The 23,464-nt window shown below is 40.0% G+C and overlaps 1 protein-coding gene across 2 annotated transcripts in view; it reads left to right on the top strand.

Moving 5' to 3' along the window:
• Positions 1 to 21,580, top strand: part of LOC138759023 (lysine-specific demethylase 4B-like) — a 445,720-nt gene extending 424,140 nt beyond the window's left edge. For both annotated transcript variants that reach the window (XM_069928806.1, XM_069928805.1), the window contains exons 18-22: positions 1,181 to 1,366; positions 5,565 to 5,732; positions 6,225 to 6,344; positions 8,752 to 8,844; positions 16,707 to 21,580. In XM_069928806.1, coding sequence (XP_069784907.1) covers positions 1,181 to 1,366; positions 5,565 to 5,732; positions 6,225 to 6,344; positions 8,752 to 8,844; positions 16,707 to 16,898 — 759 coding nt within the window. In that variant the 3' untranslated portion in view covers positions 16,899 to 21,580. The remainder of the gene's footprint in view (positions 1 to 1,180; positions 1,367 to 5,564; positions 5,733 to 6,224; positions 6,345 to 8,751; positions 8,845 to 16,706) is intronic.
• Positions 21,581 to 23,464: the final 1,884 nt, after the last annotated feature.

The following is a 23,464-nucleotide window of genomic DNA, read 5'->3' as shown; positions in this document are numbered from 1 at the left end:
TTATTTTGATGAGGAAAATTTTCTGCACAGAGATACTTGTGCATTCATCGCAAAGGTTTGGTTTGCAGGTACACCAGATAATCAAGGAGGCGATTGAAATATTGGCTTTCATTACTCGAGGTATTGAATTTAAGAGCAGGAGGCTCTGCTGTAACTCTACCGGTTACTGATGTGGTCTCGCTTGGAGTACTGAGTGCAGCTCAAGAAAGAACACACTGGCTTTGCGTAATAAAACACATGCACAGCACTGTGCATGTGTATCGTTTATATGTGTATTTGCAGTGTACCCGTCTTGCACTGAGGTCTGGGGTATGCAGTTGCATGAAGTTGTATTTGTGCAATTGGATGATAAATAAGCTTGAACTTGAGCAGGTGTAGATGAGGGGTTAGTCTATGAGGAGAGGAGAGTCACCTGGGACTATACTTTCTGGAATTCAGATGAGAGGCGATCTTATGGAAACATAAAATCATGAAAAGGATAGATGTCAGCGGCAACTAAGTGTTTTCCACTGGTTGGTCAGTCTAGAACAGAGGGCCATAACCTCAAGTAGATTCAGAACTGATGAGGAGGAACTGCTATTTCCAGAGAGTAGTGAATCTGTGAAATTCTCTGCCCACGGAAGCAGTAGAGGCAGCCTTATTTGAAATATATTTGAAACAGAGTTAGATAGGTTTTTTACAGAGGGATGGAATTAAGAGTTTTGGCAGGGAAGTGGAGCTTGGTCAGATCAGCCATGATCTTACTGAATTACGGACCAGACTTACTGGGCCGGATGGCCTACTCCTGCTCCTATAGCTGCTGTTAGAATATGGTAATTAAAGTGGGATTTCAAAAGCAGTAATTGAAGGAAAAAGATAAGTGATGTTTATTCTTTCCCACTGCTGATTTTGAGATTTGTGTACAATTGGTAGATGAGCTGTTTGAAAAGGTATCATTTGGATTTACTGAAAGAACATTGAAATGGTTACCAAGCTTATTATCCTCCTGAGATCCCATTGAAGAGCTTGGCTGTTGGGGACCAATTTATTTCACTTTGTGTTTATACTTTCCCCCATCAGTACATTCTACTTGACCTCATTTAATTCAACATTAGCTATAAAGAATCTACATCTCTATAAAATAATGAATCCAAAGTTCTAAGCTATTTATTAATGTATTCCACTTCTTTTGTTTCATTAGAAATGCATGTACTGCAGGAAAAAAGGGAAGAGCAGCACGGGAGCCTGTATCCAGTGTTCATACGAGCATTGTTCCACATCATTTCACGTGACATGTGCACATGCTGCAGGAGTTGTAATGGAACCAGACGACTGGCCCTATGTTGTGTCCATTATCTGCTTCAAGCACAAAGCTATCAGTCAGAATGTAAGTCCACATATTAATTGGATTAGGCAATTGATGATAACTTGGGGTGGCATGGTTGGCTTAGCGGTTATCGCAACGCCTTTACAACACCAGCAATCAGGACCAGGGTTTGAATCCTGCGCTGTCTGTAAGGAGTTTGTACATTCTCCTCGTATCTGTGCGGGTGTTCTGGGGGGGGGGGGCTCCGGTTTTCTCCCACCATTTGAAATGTACCGAGGGTGTAGGTTAATTAGGTGTAATTAGGCGGCATGGACTTGTGGATTGAGATGGCCTGTTACTGTGCTGTATGTCTGTATGTATGTAACTTCCTACACCTGTTTTATGCCATTAATGAATGAATTTCTGCTACATTTACTTAAAAATCTACCCATGGAGATCATAAAGAAATCGGCAGCTACTCAAAATTTAAAAAAATAGAAATGCAGAAAACGGGCAGCTTTGGTAGGAAGAGAAACAGTTAACATTTCTGGTCTGGGAGCCTTCCCAGAAGTGGGAAGGTGGAGACTGTCTCTGTTCAGATGAAACCTAATATTCCCTTTGTTCTACCCATAGAACAATACTGCACAGATATAGGCCCCTCAGCCCCTGCAGTACCAAACCATTATTCTACCTGGACCCACTGACCTGCACTCTGGACTTAGCCCTCCATATCCATGTTCCAAATTCTTCTTAAAAAAAAAATTGAGACTGCATTCGCCACTTCTATCTAATGTTCCCTCTAATCTTTTCACCTTTAACCTATGTCCTCTGGTTTGTATCTCATCTACCCTCAGTGGAAAAAGCCTACCTACATTTACTCTGTCCAGGCCCCTCATAATTTTAAATACCTCTATCAAATCTCCCCTCATTCTTCTACACTCCAGGGTGTAAAGTCCTAACTCAGTTTCAGATGTTTGGGCAATATTTTAGTAAATCTTTTCTGCACTCTTTCAATTTTACTGATATTTTTCCTGTTGTTGGGTGACCAAAACTGCACTCAATACTCCAAATTTGGCCTCACCAATGTCTTGCACAATTTTACATAACATCCCAACTCCTAGATTCAGTACTTTGATAATCCCTGCTTTCCCTGCTCCTCAAAGCTAACTCACATTCTCCTTCCTATTTCTAATAGTGAATCATTAATTCAATTTCTCTTTACATAGATGGTACTTGCTGAATGTTTCCAGCATTTTCTGCATTGTATAGCCTCCTGTTGAAGATGCAGAAGTAGATCACTGGAATTTGCTTTGCCTTAAATTGTAGATTCAATGGAGCTCACAATATGAAATCAAAAGATGCAAGTTGCTAGTTTTTTCAGCATGTTGTACATGATGGACATAAATTTTTTAATGGAAATATTTTGGCTATTGCCTGTTTATGCAATAGTTCTTGTCCCAAGAACTTTGTAATTTTTGAGTTTATCTGATGGTGAGAACAAATACAGAACCATTCTGCCATTTATGGATGCCATGGTGAACCAGTGGCTGAACTCCTAATGACTTTCAGTTGATTAAAGTTATTTCAGATTCAAAGTGATCAATTCCTTAATTTTTCTTTTGCGTTCTAAACTTCGATCACCTTTTATGTGTAATAAATGTTTTGTAACATGAAAGCCTGTTTAGGATTGTTAAATTGTCATGTTGTTTCAGCTTCCTTAACTGTTGGAAGTCGTTTCTATTTTCCTTTCCAATCAAGACTCCTTCATCTTCTTTTAAAAAAAAGTCAAATTATATCTTAATTTTCAACTTTCCAGGGATGCACAATTTGTTTTTTTTTTAATCTCATCTCAATACTGAGCCCTGAAAGTACAAGTATTATTGTGATAAGATTATTGCTAGACCCTCTCCAAGACCCATACATCCTTCTGAGGTATAAAATCAAAAACCACAATGTGTTCTAAGCATTTTGAAAAGCTATTGAATATTACCTATCCTCTTGTGTTCTACATGCCTATATTTTATGAGGATTTGTTATTGTTTTCTAGACTTGACAGAGATATCTTATTGATCCAAGAAATATTGTAGGTTACAGGCACAATATCTCATTTTAAAAATCGGTGTTCAACATTCATGTCCAGCACTGTTTGCTTTGGAGATGTGGCAGTAAACATAACGTTAATAGCTGGGTGTGGAATATTCACAAATTATGATCAATTTGAGAGGGAATAATAAACAGCTCGGGCAACAATATAAAAGGAATGTTAATGCAGGAAATGTTACAAAACTGGAGGAGTAGGTTAAATTGGGGCAACACAAACTCGTGGGCCAAAAGGGCCTGTTACTGTGCTGTATGTCTAAATTTAAAATGTAAATAGATTTTATTGAGTAGAAGGTGAGGTAAATGTTTTGATTGTATGGACAATAATAATGAGCCAGGAGGGAAGAGCTTTTAGCAGCAATGGATGGTATAGAAATTGAATGTCTGATTCTGGCTGTTTAAGAACAGAATCATTATTATGGTTTCTGAAAAATCTAAGCACAACACCAAGACTCCGCCTTGAATGATATGATGTTGGTGATTACACACACCTCTTCCCTCGCTAATCTATGAATGAATGGTCAAACAGCTTGAATCTTTTCACCTGTTATGTGAACAAAAGATTGTTTGCCAGTTACATAAACCATAGCTAATTTGTGTCTATTGAACATAAGCAATCTTAGTATATTAAGGACTTGTATACACAAGACCATAAGATCTAGGAGCAGAAGTAGGCTTTTCAGTCCATCGAGTCTGCTCCACCATTCGATCCATTCTCCTACTCAGCCCAACTCTCCTGCCTTCCTCCCCATAACCTTTAATTTCCTGACTATTCAGACACCTATCAATCTCTGCCTTAAATGCACCCAAAGATTTTGCCTCTACTGCCACCCGTGGAAGTAAATACCAGAAGTTCACCACTCCCTGCTAAAAAAATTCCTCTGCATTTTTGTTTTAAATGGGCAGCCTTTAATCCTGAAGTTGTGCCCTGTTGTCCTTGATTCCTCTACATGGAAAACAACTTTGCCACATCTTCTCCGTCCAGGCCTTTCAGAATTAGAAATGCTTCTCTGAGGTCCCCTCTCATTCTTAAATCAATGAAATCTGGAAATGGCTTTAAAGAAAATCTTTGAAATGGCAATGGGATTTTGTTAGGATTGTCACACTTGGTAGCTGTCAGTGTGGCTCACAAAGCACAGGTCCCATTGCCTTATTCATTTACAGGTACTCTCCGACTTGCCGTGACTTGCGCCTACCCTCACATAACGACTGAAAATGTGTTTTAAAAAAAAAATTAAAGAAAAAATATTAAATTTATTTGACAAACTATAACATGGACACAGGGCATGCAAGATTCAAAATGTGCGTACTTATCTTGTTAGTCAGCGTCCCGAGGTCCGTAGGCTGGGCGAGGCCATCTTGATTCCTGTGCGCGAGTCTTCAGTTGGCGCATGTGCAGTGGATCGCATATTGGAGTTTGGCACAAATTCAATATCATTAGGGTGCTTAACTCTTGTGGATGAGCCAACCGAACTTCAGTACATAAACGTACTGCACACGCACCAACTGATGACAGAAATCGAGATGGCTTGCACCCAGCCTGTGGACCCTGGGATGCTGACTAGCAAGATAAGAACACAGTAACGATATGCATCCATTCTGAGATGTGACCGATCCTTCTGTCTGAATCATGGTCGTAAGCTGGGGAGTACCTATATATTTTTTTTAATTTTTATTTATTTATTTTTTTTTTTTTTTACAAGATTTTAGTTTACCTAGTTTATTTTAAAAACCATAAAATGTTCCTTACAAAACAAGATTGCATTCTGCACAAGTACTGAATGGATCTGGCACATTTAAACTACCAGTACTATTGTCCATAAACAGTGTACATCTTATGTTACCATAGTTACAGGAAATACAATAAACCACTGAAACATTTAGAACAAAACAAAGCCCAGAATCCACTCCACTTTTTGGAAAATTCAAACTGTCTAAACTGTGCTACGATTCACTAATTAAAACATTACAAATGATTAAAAGCAGAATATAATCAATGCTTCCAGTGTGATCTAAGCAGAGGAATGTTGGCTCTTCAAACAAAAGCAGTGACAAAAAAGCAGCGATCCTTCCATCTTCTCCGCTTTGTTTTACATGAAGATGATAGGTAGGAATATCAAGTATGCATGTTTAATGTTAATTTCTTCCCTCTTATTCCTTTCCCACCCATAAACTGTAGCAAAACCGAGATCTTCCACCAGTATCATTAGGTCAGATGGTCATTGCAAGAAATAGCAATGGCCGTTACTGCAAGTGCAAAGTGATTGGAACTGCAGCACAGACCTTTTACGAAATCAACTTTGAAGATGGCTCGTACAGTGACAACGTATATCCAGAAAATATTGTAGTGAGTATGCACTCTGGGATTTTTAGCATTGTTTCACTTGTTGGTGTAAATTTTCACAATATCTGTATGAATCTCAGCATTGGAAGGTTTTATTTTGGAGTGACCAGATAGATTTAATCTGATGAAAGTACTTTATGAGCTACTTTGTGATAATATTTTGATTACCAATGTGGTTTTTAACAAGTTATGAATGGTTAGGTTCTGAGATCAGTGTAAAATGACCTGTGACAGGTAACCTATTGTTTTTGTTCTTAATAATGAGATGCTCAATAATGTGGGGGTACAGAAATAACATTGTACAATGAATCACCCATGATTATACTCAAACGAGTTTAGACTGGCATGGTTAGCTTAGAGGGCGACACTGTTAGGGGTTAGCTCAAAGCTATTGCAGCATCAACGATTAGGACCGAGGTTCGAATCGCACGCTGTCTGTGATGAGTTTGTACATTCTCCCCATGCTCCTCATGCTATTCTTTGCTCACTTCACAGAGCAGGGACTGTGCACAGCAGGGTTCCCCCACTGAAGGTGAGGTCATCCAGGTGCGGTGGACAGACAACCGGGTGTACAGTGCAAAGTTTGTTGGTTCCGAGCTCAGATACAACTATCAGGTAATCACCAGTTCATGCATTCCTTCCTGAACAGCTGAACTCTGTCATGAATGTACGTTACCGGTATTTTTGCTCAAGTATTGTCAATGTATGTTATTCTAGACCTAGAAAACAAAACTCTTTTTTATTGTTGTGGGCCCAGGAGACTATTGTGGATCAACATGGGCATATTTGATTTAAATAATTCTTTTAGCTTCAGCTTCCTAGAATTGGAGATACCCAGGAGACTGCAGATGCTGGAATCTGAAACTAAATACTATCTGCTAGTGAAACTCAGTGAATAAAACAGTATCAGTGAGAGGAAAAGAATGTTTGGCGTTTTGTGCCAAAAGTCTTTCTCAAAACTGAGAAAATGTATAGAAGCCAGCAGAGAAGACCCTGGCCTCTTCCACCTCCAGCTCCCCACCCATTTCCTTTCCTTCTCCTGTCAGAGAGCTTTCTTCGCTGTCTGCCCTCTCCCCCTGGCACTTCTTAACTCCTTTCTCTTCTCTATCCACCCATTGCCTCTTACCTGTTAGTCTGTGCTCCTCCCCATTCCCCTTTCTTTCTCCTCCTCCTCCTCCCCCTACTCCCCACCCCTCCTTTTTATTGAGTCGTCTACATTTCCGATGAAGGGGCTCAGCCCTGATTCATTGATTGCCTTTTATTTCCTAGGGATGGTGTGTGATCTGAGTTTCTCCAGCACTTTTGTGAATTGTACTAGCCCCCCCCCCCCCCCCCCAGCAACTGCAGATGTTATTTACCTCCTTGGGCCTGATGTGATTCTGTTTTCTTAAATGTGATTTTTTTTCCACCAAGTTGAATTATTACATAGCTAAATTGTGGGACATCAACCTTTAAGTAAGAAAGATAGATGTTAAATCCTTTGAGTAATTTTAAAGATCTGTGGCTTCTAAGGGATGAAAAATATTATTGATCGTAAGGGTCCTAAGAGAGAATAAATTAGAGTAATTGTGATTTCAATACACTGCATAATTACTCTGTCAATTCATTCTCTCTTGGGGGGAAAAGGTAGTACAAGGAAATTATTCAGAATGGTGTGTGGCACAGTCCAGAAAAGTTCATGTCAGTATAAAGCTGAAAAGTTGTGTGAGGGAAGTCTCTTTATAGGGAGAACAAAGCAAAGACCAAAAAAAAAACAGAGATATCCAACTCACAAATGACAAAATAGATTTTACGTAATTGCTCAAAAATGGGATTCAAAGCAGAAAAGAAGCTGATGATGACATAGTGAAGTATTGGCTTTGGCTGAACTATAGTCATAATATTTTTCCCCAGGAGAAAATTACCATAATTTTGTTGCCTGTTGAAAGTTTACTGTGTTTCGAAATATGAAACAATTGCCTAATAACCTGCTGCCATCTGCTGTCAAAATTTGAACCAGCACTTACATTTGTGTAACACCTGTAATGTAAAGTATCCCAAGGTGCCTCAGCGGTGAAATTTTAATAGCAACGTAAGGAATTATTGAATCAGATAACAAAAACCTTGATCAAATGGTCAAGGTTTTAATTACCAACCTTGAGAAGGAGGCCTTTGCGTGGATTCAAAAATTGAACATTGAGCCACAGCTCCTGGGCAGGCAGAGGTAAAAATGAAGCTGCAAAGAAGGTAGAGGTGGCGGCATTCCTGCGGTTGATGCGCCAACAGCACTGAAGTGGACCCAGGAAGATCCAGGGAATGAAGATACGGCTTTCAACACTCCTCCAGGGGGTCCTACTGCATGGTTGCCTCATCCAATGGCACGGTCCATTGGACTGCTTGTAGAATGGAGCCAGCTTCTTTTTGAGCATCCTTCAAGATCTGCACTCAAGTTGGTGGCATCATGTTTGGCTGCCCAGACCCTAGGAGATCCAGGGAAGCATTGGTCCAGCACAGGGTACTGGATCAGGAGGACACCTATCCCCCCCCCCTCCCCCACCAAATGAGAAAGGGAAACCTAGAAAAAGACCCCTCCCAGAATAGAAGCCAAAGGACTTCTGGAGACTGCTGATGGGAAGAGAGTTTCCAATGGGCTTTGGGCACTGACAACTTCCTAATCACTTTGGCGTTTGTGAGCCCGGGGCCAAGGAAAGTGACTTGGATGCCTGGAGTTCAAGTTCACCGGTGGACCAGGCAGGTTTCTATGCATCTTTCGAGGTTACAGCAGTGCAGGAGCTGCTGGCATCGAAGGTGGCAGCAGAATCCACGAACATTCAGAGTCTTTTATTTCTCTTTCTCGTCTTGGTTGAGTGGTGCCTTTGCAGGGCAAAGAAAGGAAAATAAATTTTGTGTATTGTGCATACGTGACATTAAAGGAATCTTGAATCTAGAGGATTACAGTTTGAGGGAGAGCAAGATTTGAATTTACATTACGGTCATAAAGTCAATATTTGATCATGTGTCTAATTGTTAACTTGTGAATTAGGTGGAGTTTGAGGGAAGTTCTCAGCTGACCTTGAAGAGAGAAGATATTTTTACACTGGATGAGGAGCTACCCAAGCGCGTCAAAGCACAGCTGGTGAGTTCTCAAACCACCATTATGTCACATATTACTCTCTATATTGTGTTTGTATACTTCTGATATATTTAATTAAATTTTAGACTAACTGCAGTAAGTGTGGTGGAAGTTACAGTGTCAATTTTGACTTGGTATTGTCTCCTATTTTTATAACTGCATTGCTGTGTAGAAATCCAGGTGGCTTATAAGACACGTGCCAAAATTCACCTGGACTGCAAATGACTGTGACAGAACTTCTATCACTGTCATGCTACCTGCAGCTATGGTCTCTGTACTATTGAGCAAGAGGATTGGCCAGGATTATGTGTACAAGTCTGAGTAGAGTTGAATCCACAACTCTAATTCAGAGCTGACCTGTGCCTGAAGCACCTGCCTTGAGAATATGTAACAATCACAGTGCACCTCCCTCTATTGTATGCAAACTAGTGTGTGACAAAGTCAGGTCAATGGAGTTTGGAACTTTATTCTCTGTTTGCAATGCTAAATCATATGGTGCTGCAGCAGGTGCACTTTGGTTGATTTCAGTGCTGTGGCTAGGAAAATGGACAACAAGCAAGGTCTGTCCACTGTCTTAAAGATACGCCGAAATGCTTGAGGAACTCAGCCGGTCTTTCAATGTCCACAGAAGACAGAGCTATATTGCTGTTATTTTGGGCCTGAGGCCTTCTTCAAGGAATAAGCAGAACTGTCTAGTTACACCTGCTGGAAGCTACTGATTCTGAAGCCCCACTCCCCCATGGTGAAGTGAGCTCATAAAACCCAGAGTCCCAACTAATGTAAAGAATGACCAGTTTGGCAATGTTCCACAGAGTAACCAATGGCAACAAAGCAGAGTGGTAGTGAATCCATACCTCAAAGGAAGAAAGAGCGATAATTAAAATAAGAATTGATTGCAGAAATCAAAACATCAGCACAAAAAAAAATGGCATTCTGCATTTTTATATAGTTAATGGCAGAGTGCGATATTTTATAATTTATACTCTGGCATTCTAATACTTAAAAAAGCTCCTTTCTGGCAAATGGCAAAGCAAATATGAATTTCTGTTTGTCAGGTAGCCTGGGCAGTTAGCTGCTGCTCCTGTCAATGCTTTCATTCATCCCAAATGACCTTACTTCTGAGGATCAGTGTGACACAAAAGCTACTTATAGTTCATGCTGTGCATTTCTATTAAGCAAGTACCCTGACTTTGGCAATGACTGCAAGCTCATGACTTATATTGAGTACCTGTTATGCACCCAAGCAAAATGTAATGATTTTTTTTTTCTAACTTTTACACATGCAGCAAGGATATTCTCCCCACTGTTAGGGCATTTAGAAGTGTGCAATATACAGATGTGTTGGTGAAACACCTGGGTGCATTTGTGTACTGCACATGATAGGACCACAAATAGTGAGCAGAAGGAAGGCTGAATTCTTTCACACGTGGTGGAGTCTAAAAGCCATTATCATAAGGCAACAGAATTTCCAAATGGAGACCAGCCATGTTCAGAGGGACATTGTTGGGTCAAAATCAATGCCAAATCAGCCCAGTTTTCCATTTTTATTCACTATACTTGAGGAACTAGATCTCACTGTAGTTGTCATTCATTCCATTATATCTAGATTATTTAGTCCAGTTTGGATTAAAATATATTCTCTTGATGTATGTCACTCAACATTGCTTCATGTTTTTCAGTGGGTTTTCCATATATTGTAACACTGTTTCCTTAATGTCAGATTCACTTAAACTGCATTTTACACAGTGGAGTTGAAAAATTACTAATTAAAAAGTGAGGATAAAGTGACCTTAAACCTGTGATAAACCTTGATCTTTAGTGTCAAACTATTTTGTTGACTAAATAGATCATTTCAAAACAGATGTTAATATATCTAACTGTTTATATAAAATGAAGACCAAGAGTTTTTAGCTCTCCCCCTTACATTGGGAGAAGAAGGTTACCAAGCACCCAAGGGCAAGAAAAACATCATCCTCTTTCACAAAAATCTGATGCAAGGAATTAAATTCTTGAAAATAGTTGCAGTTTCTGGACAAACTGTTCAATATTATGTTGTGGAATTAGTAAAGAACCCTGAGACTGAATTTTGTGCATGTGTTTCTTGCTATGGCTGGAATATAGTTTTTGGGTTTAAAGAGACATTCCATCCTTGAGATTGGTTTCTTCTTAAACCTACAACAACCTGTTATGATAAGCAAAAAAGTAAATCACAAAATTCAGTAGACTCCGTGGTTGAAGAAGAAACACAAAATGCGGGAGAAGCTCAGCAGGTCAAACAGTGCCCTTTATGTAGCAAAGGCAAAGATACGTAACTGACGTTTCGGGCTTGTGCCCTTCATCAAGAGAAAATAGTGCCAAGTGTCTGAACAGAAAGAGTATTGGGGGGGGGGGTGGGTGGGCAAGGGATTGACAAAGGCAAGAAATGATAGGTGGAGGAAGGAGGGAGGGGACAGCAGCAATGAGGGGGAGAAGGGAGGACTGGGTGGATGGAGCAACGGGAAAGGAAGGAAAAGAAAAGGTGAGCAGGTTGTAAAGTCAATGTTAATGCCATCTGGCTGGAGGGTGCCCAGATGGAATATGTTGTTGTTCCTCCAATCTGCAGGTGGTCAGGGAGGGATAATACACAGGCCATGGACAGACATGTAAACGAGGGAGCATGACTCGGAATTGAAGTGGTTGGCCAATGGGAGGTCGCTTGCCGTTTCTTTTCCCTCCCCCTTTTCTTGCCTTTCCTGTCCTTCAGCCTTGATGTTGTACCAACACATATATTCCTTTTAAAAAAATACTAAACCCTCCCTACTTAATAACCCTATATTTTCCTTTCATCTTTGTGCTTGTCTAAGAGTCTCTTAAATGCCCCCAATGTTTCAGCCTCCACCACCATCCCTGGCAAGGCATTCAAGAACCCCAGAACATTCTGCATATATAATAAAAATTACTCCCGATGTCTCCCCTAAACTTCCCTCCCTTCACTTTGCACATCTATCCTCTGGTGTTTGCTATTCCTGCCCTGGGAAACAGGAGGTGCCTGTGCACCCTATCTATGTCTCTTACAATCTTGTAGACCTCTGTGAAGTCTCCTCTCATCCTGGTAAATCTCCTCTGCACTCTCTCCATAGCTTCCACATCTTCTTATAATGAGGTAACTAGAACTGAACACAATACTCTAAGTGTGGTCTCACCAGAGATTTGTAGAGTTTCAACATGACCTCTTTACCCTTGAACTCAATCTATCTATTAATGAAGCCCAGCATCCCATAGGCTTTCTTAACTTTCCTATCAACCAGGGCTGCGACCTTGAGATATGCATGGATTTGGACCCCAGGGTCCCTCTGTTCATCCACGCTGTTAATAACTCAGCCTTATGGTTTGTCCTTCCAAGATGCATTACCTCACACTTATCCAGACTGGACTCCATCTGCTACTTCTCTGCCCAACTATGCATCCTGTTTATATCCTTTTGTAACCTTCGATAGGTATTTAGTGGATTGTGAGTGGGCATTTGGGAAGAGGAAGCAACAATTCTCCCAATTCGCCTACTCAGGAAGATCTATGTATTCCTTGTTGTTATCAGCTGAAGGATATTTCTATAGTCGCCTTGCACTGTTTGGACCTGGCAGAAAACTCTTGACCTTTAATTTGAACTTTTAACCCTCCACTATAAAATTTGTTTAGAATCAACCCAGGCTTGGTATAAACCAGCAAAGTTTACAAGACACCTTGTGCCCTGACAGCTGTGGGAATATGTGTTGGCTTGTGCATCACCATACTTCAGGTCTACCCATAGGTCTGCTTCTGACTAATAATGGAAACATGAACCTACATTGGGGCTCTTGAGATAATATAAAGCCAATAGGTTGTCATTGAAATTGCATGTGTCATGATCTTAGTTCACCCCAAAGCATTTTACAACCAATGAAATACTTTTTAAGTGAGAAGAAGACTCTTGATCCTGTAATCTGGGCCATATTATTGACAGCAAACATGAGAAGGCAAAGTGTTTCCTCGAGTTTAACTGTGGCACTCTTGTGCTTCTTTGAATGCAGACCTTCTCATGCCGAAGAATTTTTAAAAATGCTTTCTTTTAAAAATATGAATTGACATGTGAACATGTACTTTGTCAAAGAGGAGTGCAGGCAGCAAAAAGGGTTAGAGCCTTACGTTCACAAACATCTAAAAGGAATGAAAAACGACTAAAAAAAAATACAATTAAAAAACACTAATGTGCAAGAATACAATAAACATTGGAATGAATTCATTGAAATCAAATCAAATGGAAATTAACATTGTTCTCGTTGTACCCTTTTTTCTATGAAATCAGTCACATTGCTGGATTTACACCAGGTTAGTGAAACAGGTTCAGTAAGTTGGTTTTCATGCCTAGGTACTGGGAAGTTTGTGCTACCCCAATGGTGCATTACGCAAGTCCAACAAGAAGACCATAAATCTTGGGCTCAAAAGTCTTCAAACACTGCAGTAGTAGTAAAAACACTCTGAAATGCTGGAGGAACTCAGCCAGTCTTTTAGCATCCATAGGAGACAAAAATATATTGCTGACATTTCAGGCCTAAGGCCTTTTAGGAAAGAGCAGAATGAACAAAAAACAGGAAATCACAAGGCCCTTTTATAAAACAAAAAATCTGAATGTAAAGGTGGAGATTCTTCGCCCTCACATCAGAAAACTTCATAAATGGTCTGTGAGTGGCTGCAAGGCCATGACTCCAATCCCTCTCCAAGGTAGAGCTAGAGGTGGAGCAGTGCACTCCATCTTGCTGCATAAAGGTACATCCGCTGCAAGCGGCTGGCATGGGGAGGGCTGATGATGTCACGATGACGCTGCCAGCCTGTGGCCCATCTCACCTTTCTCTCTCTCTCTCTCTCTCTCTCTCTCTCTCTCTCTCTCTCTCTCACCCACTCGCTCATCCCTCTCCTAATGGGGCAAGGGCAGCCAATGGGGGCTTTCTGGGGAGGGGCAGCCAGACCAGCAGGGGTATTGCCGAGGAGGCCTGTAACAGCCTTGCAGGCTGCTCCAGTGCCTCACTGGGCTGCTTTGGCCTTTGGGGCCGCTTGTCGGTGCCAGCAGCTTAATATGTGGCAGAGCAATGGCCATCTTCCCTACCCATAATCCCCCATGCAACTGGAACCATTCTGTGAAATGCAGAGTGATTCCAGCTGTGTGGGGGATTATGGGTAGGGAAGACAGCCATTGGTCTGCTGCGTATTTATGAAGGGCGGCACCACAGCAACAGTTGGCCCACCTACAGTGGCTCCGGGTGACACACTGAGGTGCCGCTCCATATTAAAGAGGCACTGGAGCAGCCCATAAACAAGTAAGTCTAAAACTTGTATCCGCATTTGAAGCCAGCCTCGAAGTGGAGGCCCGGCATAAAAACACTCACAGAGTACAGACAGTGCTGGCTGGAGGGGGGGTTGGGGTATTCAGACCAACAAAAGATGTTAATTGGGTATGATAAGGGGAGAGATGAGAATTGATTATGTCTGTATGTCTGTATGAAAGGAGACAGGGAAAAGGGAGAGAGACAGAGCTGGAGGAAGGTGATAGGGGAAGAAATGAGGGGGGAGAGGTTAATGAAAGTCGGAGAAGTCAATATTCCTCCAATTTGTGGGTGTATTATATACAAGCTGATAATAATTTGATATTTTCCAGCAGAAGCTAAAAATGAGTAAACTTCAATCATACCTCTGTTAAACCATAAACTTACCAAATTCATCCATGTAGTCTTGGTAAATACTTGGTAAATAAAGCCAATAAGCATCAAAGGCAAAGCATTTCTTTGAATCCCTAACTATTGACAAAGGGCGGGGGTTGTGGTTACAGGAGACCAGTTATCATAGCTGAAGGATATCACAACAAGGGTTCTTCAGCTGCTTCATCAATGACCTTCCTCCTATCACAGAGTTAGAAGTTGGAGATGTTTGCTGTTGATTGACAAAATACAATTCCATTCTCAACTCTTTAGCAATTGAAGCAGTCCACATTGCTTGCAGCCAGACTTGGGGATGGCCTGGAAATGCTCATCTTTCCAGCAACACTCAAATCGTAAATATTGCAACACAAAGGCATGGGCTGATAAATGTCAAGCACTATTCGAGCACCAAAAGTGCCAGGCAATAAACATTCTCCAAAAAAGGAAGCCAATCACCTGCTCTTGATATTTAGTGGCGTTAGCATTGCTGAATTCTACACTATTAATATTCAGAAGGTTGCCATTGATCAGAAACTCAACTGGCTGAGGCACTGTTGTGGCTACAAGAGCCATCGGAGGCCATGTATCTTGTGTCCTGTTACTTGCCTTTTGACAGCCAAAGCTTCTCCATCATCTACAAGGCACAAGTTAACAGCTGGATAAAATATTCTCTGAATGCCTGGATGAACTTCAGAAGATTGAATCCTTGCAGATCCCAGCAAACATTGATTCCCTCCATTGTATAGTGTGTACCATGTACAATTTGTTTAAAAATGAGACATTTTAGACATACAGCTTGCTTACCGGTCCTTCAAGACCATGAGCCCGAGCTGCCCAGTTACACCCAATTGGCCTACAACCCCCATACAAATTTGAAGGGTGGTTGAGAACCTAAAGAAAATCCATGCAGACATGCTGAGAATGTACAAAATCCTTACAGACAGTGCCAGATTGGAACCCTGGTCACTGTAACAGCGTTGAGGTAACCACGATCCTAATTGTGCCACCCCAGTTACACTTACTCACCTGGGTTAATCTAATATGCCACCCATATCTGTGATCTCCACACCAAACAGCACGAAGGCACCAGGTACAAGGCATGCCACCATTTGTAGATTTCCCTTCAAGTTCCTCACCATCATCACATATATCACCATCAAGGTCACGGGGTCTAAATGCTGGCACTCCTCCTAGAACCACTCTGTAAGTACCTTCAAGATTGCTCACCACTTTCTTAAGGGCAGTTGGGGATAGCCTGGAAATGCTCATCTTGCCAGCAACACTCAAATCCTAAATATTGCAACAAAAAAAAAGATTTTTGTGTACTGTATATCCTGAACCTTAGTAAACAAGAAAATTAAATAATTTATTATTGCCACATGTACTGGGATACAGTGAAAACTTTGCTTTGTACAATTGAGTGCAATAGGTAATGCTATAAAGCAAGAATGCAGAGTGTAGCATTGAACACAGGACAAAATAGAGTGTTTCAAGCAGAGTGCAGAGAAAAGAACTGATATAACAGTGCAAAGGCACTACAAAAAGTCAATTTAAGGAAAAAAAAAATCCAGCAGTGGTTTGAGGGTGTAAAATCAACAGTACTCCATTTAATTTTGGTACTCTTGCTCATCTAAAATTCACCAGCGACTCAGCTTTACGTTTTCACCATGAGTTTGGACCTGAAATTAATTTTTGGACTTGATTTGGTTGTTAAGGAAGTTATGCAGGTAAGTTGGTCAACTCTCTGTGGTTTACCTGGGGAAGACTTGGGGACAAATCTCTTCTTTAGAGATTAAGTGTTTTGTGATTCAAAGTTTATTTTACAGGAAGCAATATATATTTCAATCAAGGTATTAAACTGAATATCTAGGCACTTTAAATTTTGGTAAATTGCTTTGAATTCCAACCATTATTCCAACATCATTATCTTTGAGGCTTAAATAAAGCAAAATTTGTATCTTTTTTTTATCATTATCTTTTATCTTTAATCTTGACCTTAGCGCCCATTTTATGGCTTTATTACATTTAAGGGGTAATTTGTTAAACTGCAGTAGAGAATTGTTTTGAATTGATGTACCTTCAAGCTGTCTATTCGTAAACTGAACTCGTAGTTTTGAAATAATTTAATAAATCTCACAATTTCCTTTCAACTTACAGTCGCCAGTGTTAAGCTCGCAGCATGAAGATGTCTTCTCAGGAGAGGAGATTAAAGATGGAAAGAACGATCAGCCAACCAACTCCAAGTTCCTTGAAGACTACAGCCAGAAAGATTACACCCAGAATCCTGAATATCTTACATTTATGGAAAATTTATTTCATTCATCGTACCACCAGGGATATATTAATTAGGGAGACAAAATGTTTGAGAGTTTTACCTATGTTTGGGTTTTTCAATGGAGAGATAAATGTCTTTGTGTTGGGTAAATGAATTCAATTTAAACTAAAAAAAAGTTATAGAAAAGACTCTGCAGTAAATACTGTGAGCCATCTTCTGCGAAGGTGCTAAACAAATTCAGAAATTAACTACTGAATCTGCCTTGAAGTTTCAATCACATCTCTTGTAAATAGAAATAAATCTTGTGTGTGAGCTCTGGTTTTTATTTTGAAAATCTTGGGTTTAAGAAACAGGAGAGAACAAAATGCAGCATTTTTCTAGCTTTTGTGTGTATATCCTCAGCATGTTTGAACCAAAGCAACATTTGCTACTATTGTAGGATGTGGTAGAATTAATATGAAGGAAATCAACATTGCTACTTTGATTTTGTCCAAATATTTTTCAGGTACAATATTTTTCTGATAGAAGTTTCAGAAGAATTTGAAAATTACTCAAACATAAGTAGGCAGTCCCTTTTTCTAAAAAGGTTCAATTTTTTTCCTGAAGACAAAAAAAAAACCCTTTAAGACCTGGATGCAACTTGTTGCATGATGTGTTAAACCCATGACTGGCAGACTGTGCATTTCTCAGTGGCTCCTTGAACAGTGTATGGTTTTTGGTCAACGTCATTTACTGGGGTTTAAACTGAATGCAATTTTTGGAGTGAAAAGAACAGCTTTGTTTTTTATTTCAATGTTTTAGCACCCTGGGTTTTTTCTCCCCATTTAGTTTCCTTTTTTGCATATTTCCATAATCAATCTTGATTTAGGGTGAAAAGTTGTAAAAGGGTGACATTGGAAAGGAATTCAACAGTTCTTCTGTTTGGCTGAGCCAGTGATCTCAAGACAAGTCGAAATAATGCCTCCACAGTCAGATTCCAGGTTTGTTGGGGATGGTGAGGTCCTGACTTTTAAGCTTGTGGGTTTTTTTTTTAAATATAGTTTAAATTATTTAAGACCTGATCCTCTTGTGTTTGCAGGTGATGCTAGGTTAAACCAACAAGAAGTAGAAAGTGTTACCACAAAGCACAATGTGTAATCATCCATAGAGACAGGTCTAAATATTCAGCATATTCGCAGCCTTTCCTTCTCAGGTCAGTCATTATTGTTGGCTTCTGGCCTCTAATGTATATTATAATTTGAAGTTTTAGAGGCTAAAACCACAACCTTGCTTTGGTTCACAAATAACCAAAGAAGGTGCATGTTTTACCGACTTGAACCCTTGGAGCAACCATTCCTGTAAGCAGTTGACTTGGTTACCAACCTCATGTTCTGTTTATTAGAGATCAGAATGCTGTTGATAATCTAAATGATACCCTTGGTCTATTTTGTTATTGCCTTGTTTTAACTTTCATCTCAAAATGCTGCTTTGTTTGGCTGTGTAAGATGTCACTGTGACCAGGGCATTCAAACCAGTAGCTCCTGTCAACAATCTGGAGACCGTAGAAGTCGAACTGCACCAGCTTCATTCTGACCTGTGAGTTTACTTCCCTTAACAGTGCCATCAAATGCAGGGAAGAATTGTGGAGAATGTTGATTTTTGTTTGGGCTCAGTTAGAAGAGAATTATCAGAAACAAAATATTTTTCATTACATTCAATAGTATATTTGCAAGAATAGGTTGGCATACATGCATAGTGAAGCACAGATCAGTTTAGAATCATTCTGTGTAAGGTCTCAAAGCTAAGTCTTTAATTTTTATTTGTTTGGAGGGAATTGGGACCCCTCTGTATCTTTGTGGGTGTGCGCGCGTGTGTATGCATGTGAGAGAGAGGGTAGGGAGGGGGGGAAACGAAAGGAAGGGCTTGGGTGGAGATGATTGAAATGAGTTAGTTTTCATGATTGGAAGGAATTATATACCTGGAGGAAGATGGGAGTTCAGGCAAAATAAGAGTTAATAAGTGATCTATCATCAACGGCGACATGTTGATGATAGATCATGTACAAAATGCATCATGTTACTAGTAAATATTTTAAATTATTTTCCATGAAACGTTGGACTTAAAAACACTCTATTAATAAGTAAATTTGCAGCCTTTGCATTAGGATGTCTAGCTTAGAGGTATGGTACCCATGTGTTGATTGCAGTAGTAAATAAGTAGTTTCTCGAGTAGATGGTTAGTGGAGGCAGATCTTTCTGATTCCAAATTGAAAATCTTTTCCTCGAAGCAACTTGACCAAATGTGAATTTTGTGTCATATTTTTAAAACACTCAACCCTTAGTATCTACCAAATTATTGTGCAGCTTCATCAAAATAATTTTCTCTTCCAGGTGAGCGTTAGGCTAGAGTATATTTAAAAAATATTCTCATTGTCTCTGGTTGTACAGGCCTCAAAATATATATATAAAATTAAAAATTCTGCTGCAGATCTTGTTCTTGGTGGTTTAGTTTCAGGTGCTTGGTATTGTTGAGCCCCTTCCTGCTCAGTAGCCTTTCTCAGTGCCTTGGATGGTGTTTAACTCGGTTGAAATTGTTAATACTTGCATTAATAGCAATCTATTGAGATGTATCTGCTTGAAAAGAAAATTATTACTTGGTTAAAAAGTTAACCAGGGTACCAAAGTAACCTCACTTTGTGTCCTCTTCAAAACTCCAATAAATTTCCATTCCATTGCACATCTAGTGAGCTATTCTACACAAGGAGCTCATGTTAAACTTCAGAGTTTTGGCTGCTGATCAATGCCATCAAGAAAAGGGGTAAAACATCTTTAAAAAGGAGATAGCCATAAAGAGGACCAGTCATACAGCGAATGTCTGCTGCACAGATCTCCCTTTCTGTAATCTGAGTTTGGACTCAAACCTAGCGAACTGAGCCTCAAATCTTATAATGCATTAATACATAATTTTATACATGGTGGACCTGTCCTTTTCCCTTTAAGACGGCAGTTTAAGACAGTTTTCCCAGATCCTGTCTCTGCAGATACTCCCTTGCTCTCAGTTAGTTTGCAAAAATCCCCAAGTGGATTTCTAAAGCAGGGTGAGAAAAGGATCTATAAGGATGTGACTGCAGAAAGCCAAACCCTGCTTTGGGCTCTTCCAGGATACATCAGACTTTAACACTGGTATCTATTCCGCAGAACCACCAGTAGACTTGCAGCCACATGGAAAGCCAAGAAAATAATTAAAAGTTCGCCATGTAAGAGAAAGAAAGAAAGGTTGTATGTAAATTGCCTGAGGGTGAACATTAGGGATGCAATATCTTATCATCCTTTGTAATTGTGTTCATATACTTTGTGTTCTGGAAAAGATGCCTGTAAAAGCAATCTCTGTAATATTGATGATATTGTAGGCAAGTATCTTTAAAGTCCTGTTTACCAAATGGCTCAAAAATGTATTTTCATCTGAACTTGATTGCCGGTTTAATTAGAGTGAATGAATTGTTTACAAAAATTGGAAGAGAATTTGTATAAAATAAAACAATATTGCATGAGAGCATTGGACAAAACAACCAAATTCCTTATCTGAAAATTGTTGCTGAAAGAAGTTAATTGTTTTCAACATGCTCCAGTTTAACAGTTTGTCTTGTCTAGAATGATAGTTCTCTGCAGGGCTCAGACACAAGCTGAGTTCCATTGCTGGGTTGTATTGAGGTAATTGAACATAGTTTTGGTCCTACCATGGATGCACCTCAGCATTAGGGAGCAGAAATTGATTATTGTTTCTAAGCCTTAGCTGGAAGTGCATATGTTGAGTGAGTGCTGACACCACAAGCTAGGACACAATTGACAAGGATTTGTCAGATATTTTGTCCACCTCCAGCTAAATTAGGCATTTCAAAACTTCAGATATGACCATAGGAATGAAAAATGAAGAAGTTATACAAATCAATTAACAATTGAATATCACAAACCAAGTCGATGACTACACTATATTATTTTAAATATTGCCAAAAATACTAAAAGATTTAATATTTCTGCAGACCAGTTTACATTGTAAGATTGTTTTGCATTGAACTGTGGGAATGTGTAACCTTTGCAGCAGTTTTTGATGTGGTATTTTAGGTCAGTGGAGCCCAGGTTCACCAGGAGCTTTGACTGGGTGCGAGCTCAATGATTAGCAAAGGCCAAGAGTTGGATTCCCTGGTGCCATGCTCGAGTGCTCATTGCAGATGAAGGTCCAAGCAGGATCGTGGAAAAATGCTTCATCAGTTGCCATTGATCCAGAAGATATAAATTATTAGTACTAAATTCTGCCATTTGGAAGCAGAGCACACAAATGGTTTGAATTTTTGTCACAAAACTTGGGAAACTGTCAAAGACAAGTTGCATAGTATCAATTCGTCAGTGATAATGATAGCAGTTCTGCTTTCCTCAAATCCTTTTTTCCTTGTTACATTTGTACAAACGTAATCATTAATGTTTTCTGGTATAGTACAATTAACATGCATTTGATTAAAAAGAAATGTTGCTTGCATTACTTGTCGATTTATTACAACTGTGGATTGCCAAGTACGTTGTAGTGGAGGGTGGTAGGGACTGATTTGCTTCATTCACTCTTTGCAAATACTGTACATTCTTGAATTTGTAACTGTATGATTTAATGGACTTGGATTTGTTGGATTTCAATGTCTTGTATTTACAGTATGTTTTCCTACTGGTTTGCCCTGGGTTGGTAATGAAATAAAACTGAAATGGCATCGCAGCCAAAATGTCTTGGGGGTAATCTGTAGCATGGCTTTTTTTTAACTTGAATTACTGAGGTGATTTATTCTGCATGCATTTTCTCTGTAAGACAAACAGCAGAACAGCTATGACAGTACAAGCACTTAAGTGGTTAAGTGAAAAGAAGTGATGAAATTAGCAGTCTGAGAACTGTTGAGAGAAAGGATGATGTCATTTATTTCAGGGAGAAAGAGGAGTGAATCATGAAAATGCTTCTGTATTTCAAATATCAAATGTGTGGGGAGCAAATGGTGGAGTCAATGAAGATCTTGTCAGATAACTGGCCACTCTTACAATGAGAAGAATCATAGGTAATCTTTGGTGCATTAAACCCAAAGAAGGGACCAGCTACCACGATTGTCTGTATCAAGTAAATTTACTGACGATGGATGGATTATGCATTTGATTTGTACAGTGATACTAAGTTGCAGGGTCCTGATTCATTGATCAGGCTAATCAGGAGTTCTGTGTAGGCTAGTGCATAGCAAGGACAATATGCTTACAAAACCCCAGTGACTGCAGAGAAGATATCGAGACTCGGGAGCAACAAATAAACTGCTGGAGGGACTCTGCAGGTCAGGCAGCATCTGTGGAAGACCAGATACAGGGACGCCAAGATTAGCAGAGTGATTAATGCAATGCTATTAGAGCGCAAGCGACCTGGCTTCAAATCAGGCACCGTCTATAGAGAGTTAGTATGTTCTCTCTCTATAGAACTGAACAAAGCTGGCATAATGTCAGTGTGTCATTTTACACAGCAAGCTGGCATTTGGGGAGCAAAAGAGGCAGGGCGTGCAACTCAACAGCATCGGCTTCTAGTGTGATGTATAGCATATGCATCGGACGTCTCTTTCTACACAAAAATGGCAGTAGATCCTCTGTGCTTATGCTACTAGCTGTGAATAGGTATACCATTCTTGAGCACAAACACATTTCCTGCACGTGGTACACGACTAATGATGCCGAATTTGTGCGAGCAACATGTTCGTGCGATCAGAAATACATTGATGGAGAAATTGAAGAGAAGCAGAGAGATGTTTGAGGCAGAAAGGCACTCAGACCTTAGATGCTGTAGATGAAGATGTTTAGTTCGCACTGGTCTTTGGATAGAAAGATGAGGAGAGAGAGACCACATGGGCCCGTGTTCTGGCCTAATGTCCTGAACAATTTTGTTAAGGATGAGTGATGAGATGATTCCTATGTCTCAGGCCACTTTTGACTTTGTATCGAAATTCATTAAGCCACAACTGAGGGCATGACAACAAACTGGCGACCACCCCCTGGAACCTTGGCTTAGACTTGGCGTTGCTGTGTGGTGGTATGCTACCCCTTGTCAATATTGGTACACCAAGTTACTAGAAGATTGAAGAGGGTCCTATTTAAACCTTTTGTTGACATGCCGAGTGTTGAATGTCTTCAGGAAACAATGGACAGATTTGCAGAATGGGGGTACTCAATGTGTGCTGGTGCCATTAATGGTACACACATTCCCATCAGACACAGCACCTCCCTTTCCCCCCCCCCCCCCCCACAACTGAGGATACACTAGCTTACTACAATTGGAAAAGGTGGCACTCCATGGTTCTTCAAGCTCTGTGGACCACAACCAATGGTAAGGATCATGGACTAAGTTACAATTATTTCCCTTTATCAATTAATGTGTTTCATATGTCGACCTAAATACAGAATTTTTGTTGTTCCAGCTTCACAGATGTATATGTTAGTTGGCCAGGTCGCACGCATGATGCTCAAGTTTTAGCCAACTCACCCATCTACAGAAAGGCCAAAGATCAAGACAGTAAGTTTATATACCCCACTGTACAATAATGTATGTGTGGATCAATCAATCGTGTTTTTTGGTCACATGTGACCATATAGGA

This window comes from Narcine bancroftii, chromosome 3 (assembly GCF_036971445.1).
Source record: "Narcine bancroftii isolate sNarBan1 chromosome 3, sNarBan1.hap1, whole genome shotgun sequence".
NCBI classification, from domain to species: Eukaryota; Metazoa; Chordata; class Chondrichthyes; order Torpediniformes; family Narcinidae; genus Narcine; species Narcine bancroftii.
Note: the sequence above shows the minus strand (reverse complement) of the source record. Positions and strands in the feature narration are given on the sequence as shown.